This window comes from Arxiozyma heterogenica, assembly GCF_036370985.1.
Source record: "Arxiozyma heterogenica strain weizmannii chromosome Unknown scaffold_27, whole genome shotgun sequence".
In the NCBI taxonomy this organism is placed as follows: Eukaryota; Fungi; Ascomycota; class Saccharomycetes; order Saccharomycetales; family Saccharomycetaceae; genus Arxiozyma; species Arxiozyma heterogenica.
In genome coordinates this window covers 250,424-269,089 of record NW_027042680.1, presented here as the reverse complement: position 1 = coordinate 269,089, position 18,666 = coordinate 250,424, and the positions used below count along the sequence as shown (strand labels likewise).

Sequence of the window (18,666 nt, the reverse complement as noted above, 5' to 3'; positions counted from 1 at the left end):
CTTATTATATATTTGTACAAATATGTTTTCCTGATTTCATAATAGTTTTCATTTATTTTCCACTTTTGTATTTGTCTTTTAGTTCATCAATGTTATCATGATCCAATTGATTAGCTAGTCCCTGAAGAGTTTTTGATATTGCTTCAGTGGTACCTATCAAAGGTCGGATAATAGCAATAGGGGCAATCTTTGCAACAGAAACTGCTGCTGCTGAAGGACTGGTGCTATTAATCGACTGTAAATATTCATCTTTTTGTTTCCAAATCATGTTATAAGTAACTTGTAAGTGCTTTTCCAAGGAACGGTATGCTTCCTCCAACCCTTCTTGAATATTCAATGGTTGATTGGCATATAAACTAACAACATGAGGTTTGACTTTACCATCTTGCACATTAGTGGTGTCAATAACCAATGCTGAGGGAACATTGCCTTTTACTGTAGGGTTATCGTTTCCAATTAGTTGGTCCTCATTCAGTATTTTATTCATATTTAATACATTTTGAATAGCATTCCCGTGAGTTAATCTGGTTGTGGATCCTGGACCACCAAATAATGTTTCAGTATTTTCTAATAAGTTTTGTGCTCCTGTAACCAAATTAGCACTTAATTGAACAAATCGACCAGTTGAAGTTTTCAAATATATTTTTGGATTCCATTGTAGATTTGTGTTGTTACTGTTATTGCCAATAGTTTCTTGATTATAATGTGAAGTTAGTACTGTAACGAGTGTTTTCACACCAGACCCCAAAGATATAAATGTTTTTAAAGGTAATATGCCTTCTAAAACACCACTCATTTGTCTTTTTAAAATATCAGGTTTCCATATCTTTTGTAATTCCATGCTTAGTGACTTAAATCCATTAATACCATGTAAAATTGCTTTTTTAAAAATTATACTAGAACCATTTATAGTAAACAAATTCATTAGTTCACTAAAATATTGAGATTTTAGTGTCACATAGTCTACTTTTTTTGGCTTATAATCCAATATGACCTTGACGGGATCTATTTCAAATCTTTGTATAAAGAAAGTATCAGGGTAATCATCAATTAAGTCAAATCTTGAGTCCTGGAAACTAAAAAACCGAATAGCAAAGTCTAGCGTATCTTGGTCAATATGTAATCTTAAGGGAGAAATTTTGACATTCAAAATATACTCTATTGCCTCCAGATAGTTTAATGGACGTACCATATCTACATGAAAGTGTAACATTGGGTCATTGATTGACCAGTGTTCATGTCGTAACAATGAAGCAAATTTATTCCATGTTGAAGTTTCAAGGTTATCAATAATCTCAAATGACTGCAAAGATATATCAACAGAATTCATAATATCAAATGCATAATTTTCTTGAACAGCATCCATAGGTTTTGTATTAAAATGATTAATGTTTATAGTAGCTTGTTCAAAATTTATTAGTAGTTTATAATGTTTTGATGGATGTAAATTCATTTGTTTTTTATGCACTGAATTACTTAGTAACTGACCCTGTATACTTTCCACTACAGCTTTTTCAATGTCAATGTTTGGATTTGTTGTTATGTAAATGGAATTAAATAAGTTTATTTCTTTTTTAGAAGTATTTGGATCATCAGTATAGTTATATTTTTTAATTTTTGATGATTTTGAATTTAATTTTGATAATTCTTCATATATTTTTTTTCTAGCATATGCCCAATCATATCCATCAAATAATTTTATAAGACCATTGGTAATATGCAAATTTATAGATATTGATAAGTTATTACCATGTCTTAAAGATTTACTCTCATTTAAATCTTCGGTTGTTATTTGTGTGTCAATATATTTTGAACTAATATTTATTTTTTCAGCATAGTTATGGTTGTATTTTAAACTTTCCTTATTAGCTGTTTGGGTTTTATTTTTGTATGTAAATTCATTAGAAACAGTTTGTTGTGGAGAAGCTCTATCTAAAAAGTCTTCTATTATATTAAGTGTATTTTTCTTTGATTGAGATGCCAAGTCTTTTGTTTTTAAAGTGTCGCTTTTTTCTTTACTAAAGAAGTTCATATCAATGTACTCCAAAACATTAATATCATGATCAAAATAAGTTTGATATTTCTTTTCATCAGGAAATGTTTCAGGATATTTAAGATCGATACATGTCTGAATAAGAGAATGAAAGGAATCCGCACATAATAATAATAACAAGCGTTCAATGGTTATTGTCGTATTTATTTTATTATTAATATCTGTAGTTAGGATTTTGACATTTTTTGCTTTTCCAATAAGACAAAAACCTTGGCTAGTGTAAAAATTTGTTAGATCTCGAATTTTAGTAGTTTCAACTTTTATAATTTTGTTAAAATTATCAGTCAATAGAATATTCGCATTTTTAGTCAATGAGTTAATATGTAAAGTATCAAAGGATTCAATATGAATATTTTGGTAATCAGATGTTATCAGAAGGCATGTATTCAGACGATACGGGTGTAATAATAAAGAAAATTCAATAAATAAAAGCTCAATCGTGGGAAATAAATTATTGTGGGGACTTTTAAATTTTCTTTGAACATTCTCTTTCCCTACATTCGTTTCTATTTCTCTGAAAAAATTTAACCATTTTGCTTTGTATGTTATTTCAATATTATTTAATTTGATTTGGCATTTGTTGTTTTCTTTACGAGCAGGGATATGAATATATAAGCTAGGTTTGTTCTTTTTTGAATATGGAATTGACTGAATAATATTTTCACTTTGTTTTGAGTCTATCAATATTCTTTTCAATTCAATATTGTTGGATATGAATAGGATCATATTTTCAATACTTGGGAAAAGGAAAAGATTATTTTTTAATTTGCCTTTTATAGCACCCAAAGAAGTTTCTTTAAAAATATCTTTAATTCTATATTTGATAATATTGACAGATATAATCTGATTACATATTAAGTTATGCTTCCTTGGAATATTCTTTGATGCATGATTTCTTTTATCTTTCTTAATTGGCTGTATTTTAGTGGTATATTCTTCGGATTTGAACTCTTGAAATAGTTCATATAATATCGGGGCAAAATGATTAAGGAATATTTGGATTTGATCTTTTGATATATAAATTATTATACTTTCTATTTGAATAACCAGATTAGTAAATGCATATATGTCTTGGAGTGTTTCATTGAATGTTGTAATTTTTTGTTTTTTGTCATGAAGTCGAATGGATATGTTGTTTATGCTAATTATTTCTTCTGTGATGCAATTATTATTTAATAAACCAGATAGTTTTTTACAGTTAAATAACCATTCTTTAGTGTCAAATGAAAATGAATCTAGAATCAACGAAGTAATATACTCATGTTCTTCAATGCTTAACGATATACTTTCCCCAGTTATTATTAAATATTTACTAGTTGAAGTAACAGACTTCTTTTCCTCAATAATTATGCTGTCTGGAAGAGAAGTAATATTTTCTGAAATAAGATTTGCAAACATTCGGAACTGTTTGTAAAAATTTTTTAGAGCCAGGAATAACTTTCTATTCACTTTTATCTCCAAACTAGAGTTCAGTTTTAATACAATTGAATTGGAATAGATTGTGCCCTTTATTATAGGTTTTGTTTCTACTTTAATTTGGAAATTTTGGTTAGTACTTTTAAAATTGTCGATATTTAAAACTATATTTCTGTTGTCAACTTGATTTAAATATAATTGTTCAAATACAATAATATTATCATAAAAAAAATGTAAATACATAGTCTTAACACAGATGTATGATAGAAGATCAGATGTTGTAGAGCTTTTTGTCTCTGCATGAGACATATTTTGTTCTTTATCATCTTGTCTAGTATTGGTTTTTAAAAACCTTTTAATTATTCTAACAAAATGTATAAAAACATCGTCATTTAAATCGGTGATATCTGATAAAAATACATTAATATTATCAACATCAATTGTAACATTAGCTATAGAAAGATTTTCAATAGTAGACAATCCTTGGAATGATAGTTGGACAAAATCTAGCGTTAGAAGTTTCACTCTAGTAAATTGTTTATTATGTAGTTCACTAAGTGACTCTACTGCACTCATATATACAGACATATTTGATAGTTTTGAAGCATAATATAATTCTTGTTCTAACTTGTTATTAAAAATGGATAATCCCTTTACGGACATTTGACGAAGATTATCCTCTTTAGATAACAAAGATATCATATCTAGTGATATTTCATATTGACAATTTCCAACGGTATCTTCAATCTTAATGGTTATATTTTGTAAAACAATTATCATTTTATTTAATATCAAGTTTAAAACTTTATTTCTCATAGTTTGTAATCTAGTTGATTTTTGTGGATCTAACTCGGACCCACTCCCTAATATTGTATTGAAAGCTCCTGGAATTTGTTCAGAATTGTTGCTGTTGGATATTTCACTGGACTTACTTAATTGACTATTTAAGTTTTTGTTTGTTTCTGAGAAGTCAAGTATAGATTCTGTTAAGTTTTGGATACTCTTAGTCAGTGAAAATATAATATCCTCTTGTTTAGGTACCTCATGTTTAATAACTAATATAAAATGAATACCTTTCCCATTGATGTCTAGGCCACCAGAAACATTCAACTTTAGATCCAATTGATCTAATGTACCTTTTTTGACATCAAAATAGGGAATATGTAGCTCAGAGACATAGAGATTGATATTAGTAAAGGAAAATTTAGAGTTAGAACCAAGAGATATATCTAAATTCGATAAATCTAAAGTAGAAAATATAGATATGTTTTGTAGTACACGTAATAAAAGTCTTTTTTGTAAATTTTGTGGTAGCCAAAATCCCATATTAAAAAAGCGGGTTATGTTATTGTATTAAAGTTGTTCTCATCCATGGGTTAATAATATATATTTTTATTCAGTAACTTGAATTTTGTACCTTTGTGAGAGCAGTAGAAGGTTATAAACTTCATTAGCCTGCATTTTATGTAAATGTGTTTTGCGACCCACTCTCTCCAATTTTCTTTTGCTTTATCTAATAATCTGTATGCATTGTGTTGATTTATGCGTTAAATCATTTTTGCTTTTTTCAGATTTCTAAAAAAAATAAAAAATATCTGTATATACACAAATGACGTAAAAAGCAGAAAAAATAATTGTGGGGTGACATAAACTCAAATAGAAAAGAATATGAAGAAACGAGGCATCTTAGTACTTATCTTTTATCAACCTTTCCGGGTTTGTGGTTGTTAAAGTTTACTTTTATACTCGTTCATAATATTGTATCAAGGAAATGTTTTCTTTGCAATTTCAATACAAAAAGCAATTTTACATGCATAATTGGGAACATAACAGATATTAGAAAGCATTTATCAGTTAGTAGGTTTACTTAGTTTTTGTATGCTTGAAAGTAATTATAGTTATAAAAAAAAGAATATTTGATCATTATATGTTTATTTTTGTGTTGATAATACGATTTACTTTTTTTTAAATTCATTTAACTATTTATTAATAGAATGAGGAGTATAGCCAATATATCTTCAAATATAAAAAACAGTTAGATAAAAATCCACTTGACCTTGTTAGCAGATATTATACAACAAAGGTTAAGATTTACTTATAATATTTATAAGAATTTTTTTGTTTTAATGAATCCCTATTAAATATGTGGTCTTTGGTATCGACGCTTTTTAATAACTATATTTTACATACACTCAATTATTTTTCTTGTCAGTTATCTTTAAGCTTTTTGGTCACATTTTTGTAGAGTTTAAAATTAATTATATTTTCTCTGTTTGTTGATTTCGTTTAGCTTTAGTATACTAAAAAATCTAAATGGCTATTCAAAAATACATTTTAATCAAATATATATGTATATACTAATATGAGTGAAAGAAGCCACACTCATAAAACTTATAACTTAATATATGGCTAATAATAATTATGTTTGGATATTTATTATTTTTGGAAATATCGGAGAAATATACATTGGTAACTCTTATAATAATTAAGGATAATTTAACAAATACTGTTAATGACAACATTGTTGATACTGGTGAAAGTTATTTATAGATAAATGTGACTAAAAACCTTATTCCATAACTAAAAATAGTATAAGAAAAGAAGATAAAGATAGAGTTTTACATATTCTTTCTGTACCTTGTAAAGAATTGTAATTTATTATTTATATTTGTATTTATGTTTTTTTTGTTCAATGTATAAATAAGAAAGAAAAATTTAAGTTATAATATATATTTGCAAATAATGTAAATATTCACAATCGTTAGCTTAAGCTGTTTCATAAGTACCTTTTCTTATTAATCTTTAATTTTTTTGCCTAAGTGAAAGAGAATATAGAATATGTAAATAGTATCATATGAATTTAGGAATACAGCAAGAATAAGCACTTATATTGTTGTTTATAACGAACATTCTTAACTTTATATTTATTAATGTGTATATTCAGTATTATACTGTAATTATTTTTGAAAAAAAATTCTTTAATTGCATATGTATCAAAATACTATATTTGAATATTATAATTGTTTGTCAAATAAGTAGTATGGATAAAAATTCAATATTACTAAACTGTTGCTTTTTATATAGCAAATCTCACTTAATACTTTTGTCTAACATCCTTATGTTTTATAAGTAAATTATAGTGAACTTAAAATAAGGGGTTAGGTTGTAATTTTCGTGTTAATAGGTTTCTTTTATTTGATATGACCAATTTTTATGTATTACTCTCCTGATTTGTTGAGAATGAGCGCCTGTAGTTATTGGATATATAGTAAACATTCTCAATATTATATTAAACAGATTTAGTACACAAAATTATAATAAAGTTCTTCTCTTTCTTTCTCTATATACAACATAGAAATAATAATATACAAAGATTATAAATAAGATAAAAATAATGTATGATGATATCCTTGGCTTTATATATGTTAATATTAAGCCATTTTCCTCTACGAACAGTAAGATATTTAATAAACAAACTCAACAATTTTTGGTGACCTCTCAATGATTATTACTCAATAATTTATCCTTTAGTGTCTGTTAAAATCTTATTGTTCTATCTATTTCATTATAGAACATTCTATTTCAACATGATTCATGTTTGATATTTATTATATTTATAATATATCATATTTATTGGGATTTAAATAATTTTTTGCTAATTTATTTCTATAGACTTAGAATATTTTATTTTAATAAAATAAATTAGTGGATTTTTTCGGTTAGTAGGTAAGTTATAGGAGGCTACTTATCTTAAATAAATATACAAAAAAGTAATTTTTTCAAACGAAAAGTTATCTAACTTCACAGTTTTTATCCTTAAACATAAAAAACTTTTATTACTTTTGAAAAAAAAAAAAGTACAAAGGTTGTAATCAATGTGGTATAAAAATACATGAATTATATTGACTAATATACGTGCAAATTGTAAACTTGCTTACTTAAGCTTTATATAAAACTCTCCAGCAACCTTCATGTAACATCATTAAGTTTTTTATTGTTATTGATTGTATACCAAGGGTTATCTTTAAATATTAATTAGTACCAGAATGTGTTTAAATACATTACCCATAGAATATATCTCAAACAACAAAGACCTCTTGAACAAAATTTGACATTAGTATTAGTCCCTGAAAATCTTCCAATAAGATTTAACACTGCATAAAATCCACTGTAAATGCGACTATACAAAATCTTCTATCCAAAATCTCAGACGTTACGTGTAAAAATGCGTATTCACAAGAATTCAGTTAAGTTTTATAGAAAGTTGTCCCAAGTAAAATACTATAATGTGTATATCAATTATAAATCATTTATATAATGCTTATTCTTACCATGGATGTTAATAATTATAATTACATTGAACACTTTGTTTTAATAATCAGAAGTTTCTTGAATGAGTTTCTAAATAATTTGGCTCCAATTCTATCTAATAATGCTTATGTATTGCCCAGAAAATATATATTTCTGAATTTCCAGTTAGAACTTCTTGAAAAAAACTATCAAAAAAAACCTAGATACATAATGAATGTTTTAGAAATTGAGAGAATACATTTTTAAATGTATTAAAAGGTAGATATACTAAAAAGAAACAATAACAAATAATACGTAACCCAAAAAGAAAAAACCATTCATATTAAAAAAACAATCATTATTTATATAATTATTCAAACTTTTTTTCTACATAGTAGTTTCTTATATTATTTAATAACATTCAGCATATTTCAAATAGTATACATATATCTATCTAAAAAAAGTTAACAATACCTTTGATTGTCTTAATAAAGAATACGTCTTAAATAGCCTTATTTGTACTTCATATCAATAGTAAATACTTTATTTATCATTATAAAATTTTGAAATATATTTTTTTTCACATAACAGTTTTCAAATATTCATTGTCTTTAACACTTAATATTATATCTTATACATATAATTATATACAATTTTATTCAATGTTATCATCATTCAAATAATATGCATGTTTTCTAATTTCTCCTAATCTCTTTCTTGCGTTATTTAGTTGCTGTTCTAATTTCAAGATTGTAACTTGTTGTTCCATTTCTGATGTCTTCACAGCATGTTCAGATGTAAATTCTAGTGGTTTTTCTTCTTGAGACCCACCAACACCTGCCATAACATAATCAACTAACTGTTTACATGCAACCGAAACACCTTTAGAAGAATCCTCCAACTTACTTTGAGCCTTGGAATGAGGCAATGTTTTCACTCTGGAGGCTGCCACTAATTGAGCTGTAGATGCTGCAACTTCCTTCGATGCAACAATAAATTCTTCTGGGGAAGTATCAATTCCATTATCTGTAATCAAATTACCAGCAGTAGATATTAATATATTGGTAGCATTACCAACAGCCTTAGCAGCAGAAATTAAACCTTCAGTCCAACGACTGTTCTTTTTATAGAACTGACTTAAAGGAATCTTGGTCGATGTAGCAATTTCATTCTGACATTCAATAGCTGATTTGACTAATGCTACAATAGCATCGATAATAACTAAAGATAGATCCAAGATAGGTTTTGGCACATTGACATCAACATTAACACGTAAGACTTGCGAGGATTTTTCAATATTTTCAGCAGTTGCAACTAATTCAGAATGGGCATTGTTTTCTTCTGTAGATGGTGGCAATCTGTTTAAGTAAGGCTCCAAGAAAATAGATAATTCTTGTAATTTTTCTTGCATATCAACATTAGCGTTAATAACTGCATCTGTTCTAGCTTCATCATCTTTTAAGGATAATAAATTATCAGACATCAAATCTTCAAAGAAATATTGTGCTTCACGTGCGCACTTTTCAATAAGTTCAATTAGATCATCAGACTCCTCTGCTGCTAAGGTGGTAGTAGAAAAGGCTTTGACATTCGTTACCATGGCCGCAACATTAATACTAAATTCACTAATATTGAAAATTACAGTTGGCTGATCACCTTCAATCATACCATCCACGATTAAATCATTAAAACTTGTAGCAAACTCTGTAGCCTTTTCTGAACAGCCTTCTATTAATGTAATAATATGGTTTGCTGTTGTCAATGGGCCAATCCAACTACCTTGAGCATCAAGGTTATATACAGCTTCTTGAATTGTGGCAATTCCGCTTTCTAATGAAGCATCCATAATCAAAGCCATCTTATCTTCAGTGGTCATGCTACTTTTTTCAGCAAGTTGCATATCACGTTCTTTATTGTTAGCAACAATCCTATCATTTTCAACCCTCAATCTATCACGATCTTTTATTAAATCAGCCATTTGTAAATCTTTTTGCTTCATTTTATTTTCTAAATGTTCCTTTTGTTTAATGGCTTCGTGGGCACTATTTACTTTAACTTGTAATTTTTTAAATTTTGGCAATAATTGCAAATGCTCTTGACGTAACTGTGAGTATAACTTGGCTAAAGAATCATATTTTTTATGCCAAATATCCATTTGATCCTGTAGAGAGCTAATTTGATCATTTTTATTAGCCAGTTGCGATGTAACGTTCTCATTCATCGTTTGAATCTCATTTTCTAATTGCTGAACACGGTTATCGTATTGTTGCAATAACATCTGATCTTTTTCATACTGGTTATTTAATGCAATCAAATCATTCTGTTGTTGTGTATTCTGTTGTAATTGTAATTGCATCATCTCTTGTTGAGCATTTTGCAACTGTTGCTGGAACATTTGTTGTTGAAGCTGTTGTTCTTGTAATTGTCTTTGATGTTCTTGTTCTAAACGGGCCTGTTCATTAGCTAATTGTTGTTGTTGTTGTGCCCAATATTCAGCCTGCTGCTGTTGTTGTACAGGAACACCTGTCATCATAGGGACCATATTTGCTGCAGCTGTTACAGTAGGAATCAGTTGAGCCATCGTACCACTAGTTGCGACCGGTGAAATGAAAGTCAAGGAGGCATTTCTACTTAAAGAAGGAGCTGAAGATGGTGTTTGTTCTTTCAAAGGTAGTTCATTTGGCCCTTTTTGCTCCTTTTGTTGTTGAGGTCTCTTTTCAAATTTGACATCTTTGACAGTAGAATCTAATTCTACGACTTTAGACACATTTGGTGGCTCAGTGGGCAATTTAGGGATCGTTACTAAGGAGGTCAAGAATTTAATGGAGGAACAGTCTGCATAAAACTCAAACAACCGTGCATGTTGCAATTCGTATCTCTCCTTTAATGGGGCCAATGCAGGATCATCTTCACCTAATTGTCTATACATCGCTCTTAACATAGAAGTGACAAATTTGTAAATACCATATGATTCAGCGACCATTGGAATTAAAGATGCAATCTTACATTCACTATTTCTTGAATCTGATTGAATAGATGCAAATAAAAGTTGTGAATAATCGTCAATATTATCCATTAAAGTCATTAAGTCTAAGATTGTCTCGTACCCTTCATCTGGATCAGCCACAGAGACCAAAGAGACATATTCTTCGTATTCGAATGTACCATTATGGAAACCTCTATGCTGAGAATGGAAATTTAATTTGTTTACTAAATATCTAATATATTCTTTAATCAATTTAGAATATGAAGAGTAACCAGTAGAATGAATTCTTGCCAGTGATTTAATCCATTGTTTCTCCTTAATAGCCTCCTTCAGAGCAGATGGATGACCTTCTTGAATGATTTTGTGGATCACAATCAACATTTTGAATAATTGGACTTCATCATTAATGTAAGGTTGTGATTTAAGGATGTGAAAAATAAGTTTAGCAGACTTATTATCCCATGTATAGACGATACAAGCTCTGACATGTTTTCTCTTTGGAGCTGTTTCTTCAATGGAACATGCCTTTTTCAAACTTTTTTGCAAATCGTATTCAGTTAGTGGCATAGTTTTAGCGATATTGAAAAGTATAATATCAAGTCTGATAGATATATCTACTTCTATATGGATGTATCTATATTACTTATTTATATGTTTATATCTATGTATGTGTGTGTAGCTTTAGGGCTAATCAAATTATTCAACAAGAACAACCAAGAATGTAGAATGATTAGTATACCATGAGAATCATGCACCAGGGCATATGACAGCCCTGCATTATAAACTCTTGACACCTGTCTTTTAATCGCTTGGTTTAATCGACCTTTTATTTTCTTTATCTTAACTCACTTTAATTAATTACTCGACTATTGGGAAAGGGAAAAAAAAATGGACAAAAAAAGAAATCGCAGCCACTAAAAAAATTGCAAAAAAAAAAAGCCTGAATGGGAAAATGTTGAAATTTAGATTAATATTTTATGTCAAACCCTCAATAATATATTATTTAACCCTGAGAAAAACTGAGTTTACCCTATGTTTTATTTTTATTTCCCCGAATAAAAAAGAAAATTAAATATTTAACCCCAAATTCCAACACCCATACATACACAGCAATTTTTTTTGTTTATTTATTTATTTTTTTTTTTTTTGCTGTTGCTTTTTTTTTCTCTCTCTTTTTTGTTTTTTTTTTTTTTGTTGTTGTTGTCTGTTGTGTTAAATAAATCAGTGGGAAAAAAGATTGATAAATTTAAATTATTGCTAACTTAGCTGCATTTTGAATAACCACCACTAGCGTGAAGATTTTCTTACTTCTCCATCTACAATCATTTTGCTCTTTTCTGTCTACAAGTCATTTATTTATTATTTTATATACGTATATGTGTATGTATTATCACTTAACCAACATTGACTCTTTTTATTCTATTTCCTAACCTACGCTGACTTACTTGTTTGTTTTCTTTTGAAAAAAAAAAACAAGATAACACATAATAAATCATCTATTCAATAAAAGGTAAATTAATTTTAGTTTAGTTTATATGTCTATTGAAAACTTAAAATCTTTTGACCCATTTGCCGATACTGGTGATGATGAAACTGCTACTTCCAACTACATTCATATTCGTATTCAACAAAGAAATGGTAGAAAGACTTTAACCACAGTTCAAGGTGTTCCAGAAGAATATGACTTAAAGAGAATTTTAAAAGTTTTGAAAAAAGATTTTGCCTGTAATGGTAATATCGTTAAGGACACTGAAATGGGTGAAATCATTCAACTACAAGGTGACCAAAGAGCTAAAGTTTGTGAATTTATGATTTCCCAATTAGGTTTACAAAAGAAGAACATCAAGATTCACGGTTTCTGAATCTACAACTTCTCTATTTTTTCTCTATTATTGCTTTTAAGTTTTAAGTTTACTTTTAATATTTTATTTTTATTTTCTTTCATCATCTTAAGTTGTATATGGTATCAAATTGTGATATTAATAACAGTTATGATAACCAAAGGGAAAATAAAACACAATACACATATAAAAAAAATAAGCAGGAATATGTATATATATACATATATATGTATATGTATAAATAGCTATCTATTCATTTATAAATAAATACACATTATATATATATAATGTGTTTTATACATGGTTTTCTATTATTTTATCTTTATATGTCTAATGAATACAAGAGTCCATTTGTCTAATCATGAACCTATCCGTTTAAAATTTCTCTTATAGCTTATGTAAATAGTTGATACTATATGTTATTCTACATACATACGCTTATATAGAATACGTATATACAGTATTGTCATCTTATTCAGATTATACTTTGTCTCCATTTTCTTGCTTTCAAGAAAATGCCACTTTTCAATTCTTTTTTTTTTTTTTTTTTTGGAAAATTTATTTTTTTTTCCCTTTGTGTATGCCTGTGTATAATTAAAATATCAAAATGCTTATGCTGAATATAAGAATATCTGCCATTTTACTATGGATCTTGGTACTTATTCTGCCTTTATAGTTTCATCCTCATTAATAATTTGATATATATAGAGACAAAAGTCATTTCAGTTTAGTTTCACTTACAAACATTCGTATTCACCTCTATTTTGTTATTATGGGATCTGGTGATTTAAATCTACTAAAATCTTGGAACCCAAAACTTCTTAAGAATAGACAAAAAGTATGGGAAAGGGAACAAGAAGTTAAAAGAGAAGAAAAAAAATTCATACAAAGACAAAAAGAAATCAAGAGAGAAAGGGAATTAACTGAACTGATTAACTCAACAAGAGATCCTGACCTAAAAAAAAACTTAGTGAAAAAATCTAAACATGGCTTAGAATGGATGTACAATGATAAAGATAATTTACCTGAGGAAAATGAAGATTATTTATTGGGTAAAAAAAAATTGGATACCACAATAATAAAAGATAAGGATAATCAAAACTTGTGTGGCAGTAATAATAATAATGCCACAAAAAATCCGTTCCTAACTTCCTCTGTTGGCACTGGTGTGTCTTTAAAATCTGAAATACTGTCTGATAAAAAATTTGATTATAGTAATGATGATCCCATGGCAAAATTATTATCCAACCCTAAAATGGGATCACACACACCAAGAAAAATTACTAAAAAGAAAACACAGACAATCAACAAATCAAATCATAAATCAATATCTAAACAAATAACTCACCATATCGCATCAAAAAAACACAATTCTTTAGATTATTAATTATACATCAAATATACAGACATATATACATATATGGTCTTTTTTTTAATTTTTTTTCCCTTCACTTTTTATACATCATCAATATATATTCATGTTAGTTAGCTCCCTTGTATTCATTTATTGGTCTATTGATTCCTATAAAAGTATGGACAATAAAATTTAATTCCCAATATTCTCGTCTCGGATAGCATTTTCCTCTAATTGACGCGCTGCCTTTTAGCCTTACTACCATTTTCAACATCTGATTCTTCACCATCTTCTAATTCACTGTTGGAAATGTCTAATGGTTCTTCAGCACTATCACCTGCCTCACCATCATCACTCATTTCATCTTCTAAATCACGTTGAGCCTCTGTGTAGTATTTCACACAATATGGATACAAGTCCTCTGCAAATAATTCTGCTAATGAATCACCGTCTGGGAATTCTTTACCTGGTTTTAAACCAGTCCATTTAAACCAACCAAATATTGTTTTCATACCAGTTCTATAGTTCTTCTTACCCTCTGCAGATTTCTTATCTTTAATCTTTGCTGGATTAATATTATCATAGGATTTTGGCCATATGATATCAACTGGTTCGCTGATCAATTTTTCAATTTCATCTAACTCTTCATCCTCATCCTCATCATTTGATTTTCCTTCTCCTTTCAAATCATTTTCAATTTTAACTAATTTGAAGGGTTTAATAACTGTTTGACTTGGGAAATCATCTTCAATACCATTAAATTTAATAACAATTGAGTAATTACCATCTTTATCCCAATCTACCGTAACCCTATCAATACAATCCACATATTTAAAATCTGATGCTCTGATGTAATTGGCAAAATTTGAATGTTGCGAAAGTACAACTTTCCAAAAAGATGGAATTTTTTCAATAAATTTATCACGAGTGGAATAGATCGGCCTCATTTTCTCTAATCTATACAACTCAATTTCCTTTTCCATTGCTTCCACAGCATCTTCTGTATCAGCTAAACCCAAAAGAGCTTTTGATATTCTACCAATATTGAAATAATAATGTTATCCTTATATAGACACACACATATATTTATATATAATTAAATCAACGGATACACATATGGAGATGTTAGTAAAATACTTTTCTTTATGTTACTGCTTTTCATTACCTGAAAATAATCCATGTGTATTATATTACTTAATACATACTCTTCTCTACTGCTCATGTTCTATTTTTCTAATTTAAACTTAATTCTCCTATTTTTTTTTGTTTTCTTACTCTTGATCTAAATAACAACCTTTTGATAAATGCAAGTAAGTCATCAATTATCTAGGGTAATGCCAACGCTACTACTTTCTTTCAAATAAGAAAATCCGTTCATCTACTTCTATATATTATTTTTTCTAATTTGTAGAAGTAGCTAGTGATTTTTTTTTAATTTCAGCCCATTCAATAAATTTTCAATATTTTTCTATTTTTGGTACACAGAATAATACTCTATTTAAAAATATTGAGAACGGAGGTCTATATATGAAACTTTCAATCATAGAAAAACATTTCAGAACCTTAAGGAATCCTTTGTTTGTGTAGATTTGCTCATTACATTATAATTGAAGCACTTTATGTAAAATCACTTCTATTTATACGATTTTTATAAATTATACAACACTATTATCATGCATATTACTCAGTCAACATTGATAAAAAACACTCCACATATTCAAAGTGTGTGTTTATGTGTTTATGTGAATTTGTGAATTAGCCTGCTTTGTCCTTACAACTTATGCATCAATCTTACCAAAATATTCTTCATGAAGTTTCTTTTGTTGTTCCCATTGTTTTTTCAATTTCTTTGTCATACTCTTAGTTACATCATTACCATCTTTATCTTTTAATGGGATCCCTTGCTCATCCCATTCACTGTATAATTTGTTATTCTTAAACATCTCTAATGGAGATACGGAAGCCTTTTCTCTTCTTTCCTTTTCCTTCAATTCTCTTTGACGTTGTTGTTCTAGCTTCTTTAATCTTTTGGCTTCTTCTCTGGCCTCCTTTTCTTGCATAAATTTAATCATTTCATCCTTTTCCTTATCCGAAAGAAATTTAATTAACGCATTTTGTCCATTTCTGTCATCTAATGCAATATTCAAGTTTAATAAATCATGATCTCTAACTGAATCAGTCAACTTCAAATATTCAACATTATCAACTTTCTTAATTGCCATGGAACGGACCTGATCTCTAAAATTAGATAAAACTTTAACATATGGCATTATTGTATCTTCCAAAGATCCGCTTTCAAATGATTTACCATCTGCTGAATCACTTGTCCAACCTAATTGGTCAGAACGAGTTTGGAAACCAATCACATTTAAAATCTTGGTGACGTATTTACAGACTTCAATAACTGGTTCAATCTTTAACTCAGAACCCACATTTTTTATATAAGTGTTGGTAGAAGTGACCATATCACTAAGTACCTTTAAGACTTGTGGGGTAGACAAATTATCACAAAAAGAAGCATGCACTCTCTCTTTAGTAACAATTAAATCAGACAATAATTGTTTTTCAACAAAGGTCAACTTCTTGGAAATATATTGATTTTGGGATAATGCATGCTCATAATCTGTCTTTAATGCTCTTACATTATTAAAGAAATTGTTGAAACTTGTTTCCAAGGATTTGACCTCATGAATTAAACTCTCTTTGAAATCTAATTGGTTGTTCCACTGAACCGAAGCAAATGCCAATCTTAATTGACGAGATGTGAATTTCTGTAATGCCTCATCAATAGTAATGAAATTCTTCAAGGATTTAGACATCTTTTGACCCTCAATATGTAGATGACCAGTGTGTAAGAAATAATTAATCCACTGTTTGTTATCGAATCTGGCTTCTGATTGAGCCAACTCATTATCATGATGTGGGAATGCTAAGTCAATACCACCAGAATGAATATCAATATTTTCTCCAAGGATATCACTGGCCATGACTGAACATTCAATGTGCCAACCAGGTCTACCTGGGCCCCATGGTGACTCCCATTCAGGTTCACCTGGCTTAGAGGCTTTCCAAAGAGCAAAATCATTTTTAGATTTTTTACCATTATTAGTACCAAAATTCGATAAAGAACCTTCTGCATCGTTGATCAAATCCAACTTACCCTTATTCCATGGTTGACATTTAGCGTAATCATGATCTGGCGATGAATCAAATTTTACTGTGTCAAAGTAAACAGATCCATCTGCAGTAGCATAACCATATCCATTATCAATAATCTTCTGTACGAATTTAATAATTTCTGGTACATATTCAGAGACTCTTGTAGTAATAGTTGGTGGTCTAACATTTAACTTAGCCATATCAATATCATATTGTTTTTCCCAGTAGGCAGGTAACTTACGGAACACTTCTGGATCTTTCACTGTGGAGCCAGATTCAGCATCCAGCAATGGTACAAAAGTATCTTTTACTAGCTTAAAAAAAACATCACTTTCACAGTCCTCCTTCAAAGCTTTAATAGTATTTTCAACTGCAGTAATATGCATAGGAAATTTTGGGTTAGCCAATTTCTCGGCTTCAAAATTAATTTTGTCTCTCCATTCACAGAATTGTTCGATAACATTAAAATCTTGCTTCAAATTTTTTTGAATATATTGAAAAAGTGCTTTAGTTACTTTTTCTTTTATATCTTTTGAAATCAATTTATTTTCAGAGCCATTGTTTTTAATATACTGTTCCAATAAGTAGTTTTGTCTAGCTCTAATAATAATCTTGTCATCAATATCAGTCACATTTTGAACAAATTGAATATCATAACCAAAATAGTCTGAGAGAATTCTTCTATTTATATCAATAGAAACATAATTTCTAGCATGCCCCATATGGGAGGCATCGTAAACAGTAGGTCCACAGGAATACCAAGTAACTGTATTGGTTCCACTGATAGGGACAAAAACATTCTTATTTCTAGTTAAACTGTTGTATAACCTTAAAACAGGCTTTTCAGAATTAGCACCCTGTGGTTGGTGCCATTTTGGTTGAATAACCTTATTGTTAGCAGTAGTAGCAGAAGTAGAAGTTGACATTACGGACCTAAGAATTACTGACTCCAACCACTTCAAGTGTTTCAAACAAATCATCTCATTTGAAAGGAGAAATTACCTAAAATCTAAGGAAAGCAAGAAAGGAAAACTGGGAAATCAATAAATCGCTATAACAATGAAAAATTTGTTATTACAATGTTTTCAGACCCCTCAATAAACAACCTAACCAGATCCTCTTGCCAATTTGAATAATTCGTTCACTGCTAATGAGGTTGGACAACCAGCAACATTCGAAATTCACCAATTGACCAAATTCTGCTTCAAAATCTATCTAAAGTGAAAAGAGTTCGCTTTTATCGTTTCAAACGATAGAATGACTTTCTCGAACACAAAAAAATTGAAAACAAAAATAAAAAAAATCCAGGGCATTTCACACGAACATTAAAACTTCTTTTTTTTTTACATTTTTTTTTCTTTACCTATAGAAAAAAAAATGAGATGAGATGAGATGAAATTTAAGAGCTCTAATGGTAAACGGGTATGGTATATTATCTGAAAGTTGAAAAAGTTTGACACGAAATTTTCAGTTGCATGATTTAGGTTGATGTATTTAGTGCTAGCTTTTGTGTGTACCTTCAGTCTTCAGAATTTATTTTGATTCAATATTCTTTTTTTTTTTAGAA

General features: G+C 28.8%; 6 protein-coding genes across 6 annotated transcripts; 2 read left to right on the top strand and 4 right to left on the bottom strand.

Annotated features, from left to right (window-relative positions):
* Positions 1–52: 52 nt before the first annotated feature.
* On the bottom strand, positions 53–4,795 carry ATG2 (Atg2p; the record flags this gene model as incomplete). The annotated part of the gene is made up of 1 exon (XM_064859775.1): positions 53–4,795. The coding sequence occupies one exon, from the start codon at positions 4,793–4,795 to the stop codon at positions 53–55; it is 4,743 nt and encodes a 1,580-aa protein (XP_064713148.1).
* Positions 4,796–8,414: 3,619 nt separating this feature from the next.
* SLA2 (Sla2p) lies at positions 8,415–11,312 on the bottom strand (the record flags this gene model as incomplete). Its single annotated transcript, XM_064859774.1, has 1 exon — positions 8,415–11,312. One exon carries the CDS (start codon positions 11,310–11,312, stop codon positions 8,415–8,417), a length of 2,898 nt encoding a protein of 965 aa, XP_064713147.1.
* A 968-nt stretch (positions 11,313–12,280) lies between these two features.
* On the top strand, positions 12,281–12,607 carry SUI1 (translation initiation factor eIF1; the record flags this gene model as incomplete). Its single annotated transcript, XM_064859773.1, has 1 exon — positions 12,281–12,607. The coding sequence occupies one exon, from the start codon at positions 12,281–12,283 to the stop codon at positions 12,605–12,607; it is 327 nt and encodes a 108-aa protein (XP_064713146.1).
* Positions 12,608–13,358: 751 nt separating this feature from the next.
* On the top strand, positions 13,359–13,973 carry CWC25 (U2-type spliceosomal complex subunit CWC25; the record flags this gene model as incomplete). Its single annotated transcript, XM_064859772.1, has 1 exon — positions 13,359–13,973. One exon carries the CDS (start codon positions 13,359–13,361, stop codon positions 13,971–13,973), a length of 615 nt encoding a protein of 204 aa, XP_064713145.1.
* A 197-nt stretch (positions 13,974–14,170) lies between these two features.
* Positions 14,171–15,162, bottom strand: VPS75 (Vps75p; the record flags this gene model as incomplete). The annotated part of the gene is made up of 2 exons (XM_064859771.1): positions 14,171–14,975; positions 15,146–15,162. The coding sequence occupies 2 exons, from the start codon at positions 15,160–15,162 to the stop codon at positions 14,171–14,173; spliced, it is 822 nt and encodes a 273-aa protein (XP_064713144.1).
* A 556-nt stretch (positions 15,163–15,718) lies between these two features.
* Positions 15,719–18,079, bottom strand: CRS1 (cysteine--tRNA ligase; the record flags this gene model as incomplete). Its single annotated transcript, XM_064859770.1, has 1 exon — positions 15,719–18,079. The coding sequence occupies one exon, from the start codon at positions 18,077–18,079 to the stop codon at positions 15,719–15,721; it is 2,361 nt and encodes a 786-aa protein (XP_064713143.1).
* Between the last annotated feature and the right edge of the window lie 587 nt (positions 18,080–18,666).